This window comes from Fragaria vesca, linkage group LG5 (genome assembly GCF_000184155.1).
Source record: "Fragaria vesca subsp. vesca linkage group LG5, FraVesHawaii_1.0, whole genome shotgun sequence".
Taxonomy (NCBI): domain Eukaryota; kingdom Viridiplantae; phylum Streptophyta; class Magnoliopsida; order Rosales; family Rosaceae; genus Fragaria; species Fragaria vesca.
In genome coordinates, this window is record NC_020495.1 from 18722171 (window position 1) to 18728157 (window position 5987).

Consider the following 5987-nt stretch of genomic DNA (forward strand, 5'->3'; position numbering starts at 1 on the left):
AGCGAAAGAACCAACACTGAAACAGAACAAAAATTATCAACCCCAACCAAACAATTGATACTGATGTTTTCATTAATATTTTTTTTTTTTTTCCATTAGAAAAGCTCAACGGCCCTGATTCCGTAATATGGTAGGATAGCAGCAACTCAACTTAAATTATAATCAAAGGATTACAACTATCACCATTGTAACAAAAAACATATGTTCAACAAAATTTAAAAGAAATAACCCAAAAAACGTAGCTAATTTCAAAAATTAAAATTGAAATACATGATAGATTTCAAAATCCTATAAACATTAATATCTTAAAACAGACACACAAATAACCAAATAGGCAGGCACATCAGATAACAACAATAAAAAAAAACAGGTACCCAAACACCTTGTTTTCAACGTAGTAAACTGCAATCCTATACAATCAATAACTACTCAATACCAAAATATTAATACATTGTCAGCATTCAATATAAACCAAATCATTAACATGCAAGTAAAATATAGATAAGTAAATATCTAACCTAGTTTTTGGTCGACACCCTTTGGCTCCTTATTATTGGATTCCTCAAACACTAAATTGATTCTTCTCCTTCAAATATTTTTACTATAGTAGTATGAAATATAGTCTAAGAACTGGAGCTACGCATGCAATTCCAATGCCAAAATTTGGAACCTATCAAAAAACCTTCACAAAATAGCCACAACCAATCTAATACATAACCAACATGCAAGACAAATCGAAATTAGAAAAGCGATCTCAAACTTCCCATTAGAAACCACAACAGAGTATAAAAAAGGTAAAAAGAGAAGCCTATGTACAAATCTGACAATTACATTAACCATGTATAGCAACAGATGTTGAAACTTCAAGCATCAATATCATGACATTAACAAATAAAGCTATTGCGAAGTTATAAACCAACTCTTCAATCCTAGGCTTAATCCATCCCAATACAGCTGTCTAATATGTAAATTCAAACAGAATATTAAACATTCCATTCATCAAAAACTGAATTTGAGTTGAAATTACTGCTATCAAACTAATGAATGTCACATAGAACTCCTAGGTTTCAAGATCATATTGTCGATTTGTCGTAAAAAAAAAAGGAAAATGGAATGGAGTTGAGAGAGAGCTACCTTTTATAGAGTTGATATACCAAAAACACAATCAGTTTGTGTTTTATGGGTTTACTCCTCAATTTCAAGTTCAGTCTGCTTTTTTTCTGCTGGTGGAAACTCTTTTTGACCCTTCTGATCAAGATTTACAGCTATGAAGTGTAAAACTTGTATGCCAATGCGCCAAGGTTTTTCCGGTTCCTCCACAACCATGGACAAAAAAGCTTTGACCCGTTTTTTCTTCCACCGTTTTAATTACTTTGTCAAATATGATTTTTTGACAACTATTTAATTTACTAATTGTATTTGAATGTTGCAGTTTCAATGAATCAAGTCATAATCGAGTTCTTCTCTCATTAGTTTATTATTAAGTTGCATTATCTTCTCTGCATCCGGCATTGGTAACTTAAATTTTTTTAATGAGGTTGATGATATACTAAATATTTTTTCAAGTTCAAATAAAAGGCTATTTTTTTAACTCAAATTCAGATATGGTCAAATTAGACAAATTGAATTTTGATCGGATTTTGTATAACATATCATCACTCATGCTTATCCAATGCGCATCAAATAGGGCCTGCGGGTTTGACACATTACAAAACTGAATGATTGTGCAGAACAATTTTCGCATCTGTTGAGATGTTGCAGTGAATGAAGATTCTGTCAACACGCCAATCCATTCTTTATCATCATCTAACAGTCCTAAAGCGCGACACGCTTCCTGATAAGAGTTATGAGTGACGCCATTAACTGTTCTTATTTCATTATAGCCGCGACATCCTTTTTGAATACTCAACAACATCCTCATGTAATATAACTCTCCTACATTCGGCGGTACATGAGCAATTCTACCGACAGTCTGATAGCGTTGCCTTCGCGTCCAACATTTATCACTTGCATTCCAGACAAATTTTGTAGGAAATTTGGCATAAGTTAACTTTCTCGCTTCTTCAGAACTGCCATTTTTCTCAAACCACCTAGTGAACATAGTATGTTCTGTAAACAGATTCTGTAACACTGATTCAAGAGAGTCGGTTTCTTTGAAAACGACAATTTGTTCAGAGGGCAAGTGAATTTTCAAAAGTTGAACTGCAGGATGTCTAGAATGGATAGAAAATTCGAATAATCTCCACACTGATTCATGAGGAGTTAAATAACGACAACTTAAGTAATTTTTAATTTCGTCATTTACATTATTATGTATCATAATTCTAGCTCTGTCAGGGCCTTTGTTTATGTACTTGAATAAGTATTTTATCAACATAGACTGAGAACATGACTCAACATTGATGTGAGCATTGTATCTTAGTAACAAATTGGAGTTATAAGAAACTATGTAATTGTTCCCGATATTGACTCCGTTTTTAACGATTAAGTTAGTATCATCGTCGCACCGTTTGTATACGGGTGCTTTTATCGACTCAAATGTGGTTCTAGTATTAAACGGTTTTGGGAATGATCTCATACATTTTCCTCTTCGCATGCATGGAGCTTTTGAGTTTATTTTTCCACACGGACCATGAATCATGAATTGACTAACGATTTTAAAAAGTTCTGGACTAACCTCTTTATCAGGTAATTCAGCTGAGATAATTGAATCAATGTCGGTCGCAGTATAACATTTGTACAATTTTTTAAGCCAAAACAACATATGAGCATGAGGCAATCCTCGTTTTTGAAATTCGATTGTGCAAATATCTGCCTCAACTTCTCCAAATGGTTGTCCCGATAGGCAAGCATGTCATCTAATTTTAACCTAAATAATCGAGAAATTATGTCAGGTCAGTCTTCCGGCTTATAGCCTTGTTTATTATTGAAGTATCTTGTTATTTCTGGCCATTTGACGTTGCAAGTGAAAGTAATGAATAAATTTGGGTTACCATACTGTCTACAAATGGCCATGGCATCTTGATAGTTGTTGATCATGTCTCGGGGGCTCCCAGTGTGAGTGCTTGGAAGAATTATATGTTTTCCTACATCAATGGTTTGTTTAATTCCAGAGGATGCAACAACAAAAATGTTTTGGCGGGTTTCACATCTTACATCGCTTTAATGTGTTCTCACAAAGCCTAAACGATCTTCTTCAACAGTTGCATACGCATCCACCAAGTATTGTTGAAATAATCTTCCACCTTTCAACAGGGTGCTTGAATCATTTGGTCTGTCATGAACTTGGTAGCAAATAAATTTGATCATCATAAGGTTCATATTTTTCTTCCCACGTTCTTTTGCAATTGGTTGCAATTCTAAACCATACTTATATCCATCTTCACCGTACGGAAACAACAACGGATATTGTAATGACATATACTTCGGGTGAAATTTAAATATCCGTTTTAAGCGTCCATCATTTGACTGAAACAATGATATCTCGATTAGAATTAAATTCACCAATGTCACCAACAATTAAACCAGCTATTTCGTCATTGGTTGGTAATTCATACTGTCCACTATCAGTGGGCTGTGGTCCCAATATAGTCATGTTAAAGGAAGGCAATAACCCATCTTCAAATTTATCTCTTACATTACAGTATTCTTTAGCTAATTCATTTATTTCATCAAACATTTTTATCAGCCCTTCCACAATGTCAGGTTTGGTCTCAGCGCACCCGGGTGCGCCGTGCACCTTCCATCTCCGCGTCCATTTAACGCGACTTTACTTTCAAATAGACGACGGTAGAACTGGACTAGATGCGCGCGCGCAACCCGGGTGCGCTGTATAATTTTCATTAGTATGACATCGGTCAATAGCGTTCATACGATTTGAAACCTCATTTCTAGTGTCATAAATATATAGCTGCGCATATTTAGGACGTTCTCCTTCAGAAGGTAATGCAGAACCCATCATATGATGTATCTGACCACATATTTTAAAAACATAAGGTCCTGATCTTTTATTCATATCAGATTCGATTTTCGCACCCATTGAGGTAAAACAAAACATTGAATTGTAAACCCGAATGTTTTCACGAAAGAGTAAGCTTTGTCGACCATTGTTCGGATCTAGTAACTGCTGAAGAAATGGCGGTGTAGAGTCTGACAAAGGAATCTGAATTTCTCCTTTTAGGCAACAGCCACTGTAAATAGGTGCATTGTTATTTGTTCGAACACTGCTGATTAATGCCTCACCTATCCAAAAGTAAGCACCACAGTGATTACACTGGAACGAACTGTCACCAGAATCTTTGTACTCTACTACCAAACCTGTAATCACAATTGTTGATGTTTAAGCGGTACGAACACAATTTGTTTTACAAATTCAAAACACCAAATGCATTACGGCTGACCTTGACAACTTCTTTGATAAAGTGCCTGACCATAGGAGGTTGAACTTGTAACTATAACACAAATCAAACATAACATATGTTATTGATATTGTACACCAGTAAAAGGAAAAGAGCCAGTTGAAACACTTTTAAGGAATAACCATTACAATCAATGTAAAACTGTATACATCAATGACTTATCCCTACCTGGTATGCTTTCATTCCCACCACACATGTCAACACAGTCAGGATTATCTTTATTACTCCTGCAATTTTTTTTAGATTGCCTGAATCCACTTGTATCCTCATTTTCATAATACTGTGAAACTGCTGCTGTCTCATGACCTATAAGTTCTTGTTGCGCATGTTCCGGAGTTCGCAAAATGGCTTTCCCCTTTGAAGTCCTGAATTTAGGCGGTATAACTGAAATTTATGTCACATTTGATCAATCACTCAGAATTTTAGCAACAACAGATGGAAAGTAAGAAATCATATTTAGTAAATAACAAAATCACAAAATGAGGGAGTCCTAACATACAATATATGACACACAGTCATTTGTTTTCATTTAGCCTGAGTGATTTGTTTTCATGTATCACCAAACAAATCCAGAATGCCTCATTCGTTTTCCACATTTAATGAAAAATGAAACTGCAAACTTTCATAAAAAAATATGATTCAATATCTAACATACGAAATTGCAGAATTTGTTATCACTAAAATACTGAAAGAGATGACAACCTAATTATTATATTTTGACATAACCAAAATGACAGATGGGAAATAACAAATCATATTTAGTAAATAACATAATTACCCAAAATGAGGGAGTCCTAGCATACAGTATATGACACACAGTCATTTGTTTTGATTTAGTCTGAGTGATTTGTTTCCACGTATCAGCAAACAAATGTAGAAAGCCTCATTCGTTTTCCACAATTAATGAAAGATGAAATTGCAAGCTTTCATAAAAAAAATACATTTCGATATCTAATTTATGTAATTGCAGGATCTGTCATCACTAAAATTCTGAAAGAGATGACAACATATCTATTATATTTTGATATGAACAAACGCCAAACAACATGAAAATTTAAAAAGCTACTGAGGTAAACTAATAACCTTTTTGGAAAACTGTATGTTGTCATTCATACCTGCTAAATCATTCATACCGCATATGTCAATATAATCAGGATTGCCCTGATTACCCCTTCTTCTTTTTTTATATTGCCTGGATCCACCTGTGTCCTCATTTTCATAACAGTGCAAAGCTGCTGCTGTCTCATGACCTGTAAGTTCTTGTTGCACATGTGTCAGGAAAAAATCTTTCCTCTTGGAAGCTCTTGATTTAGGCGGCATATCTGAAAAGCAATGACTCAGAACTTTAGCAACAACAAATGAAAAATAAGACATCATATTGGTACATAACAGATGCAATAAGGAAATTCAGTAAAATATGGTATCTTCATCATTATGAGAATCCATTGAATTAATGAAGGTTCAGTAACACAGTCTAAAGATCAATGATACAGTAACCAAACTTCTGCAGGGAGTAATAACGTTCAAGCTCAATATAACCTAAAATTGCACTTGATTCATCTCTCTCTC

The 5987-nt window shown here is 34.5% G+C and overlaps 1 protein-coding gene across 1 annotated transcript in view; it reads right to left on the bottom strand.

The window, feature by feature from the left end:
• Window positions 1-3775: 3775 nt before the first annotated feature.
• LOC101297450 overlaps window positions 3776-5987 on the bottom strand; it is a 3194-nt gene continuing 982 nt past the window's right edge. Inside the window, exons 3-6 of the mRNA XM_004301555.1 lie at window positions 5534-5740; window positions 4587-4802; window positions 4401-4451; window positions 3776-4317 (exon numbers count right to left, since the gene is read on the bottom strand). Coding sequence (XP_004301603.1) covers window positions 3776-4317; window positions 4401-4451; window positions 4587-4802; window positions 5534-5738 — 1014 coding nt within the window. The 5' untranslated portion in view covers window positions 5739-5740. The remainder of the gene's footprint in view (window positions 4318-4400; window positions 4452-4586; window positions 4803-5533; window positions 5741-5987) is intronic.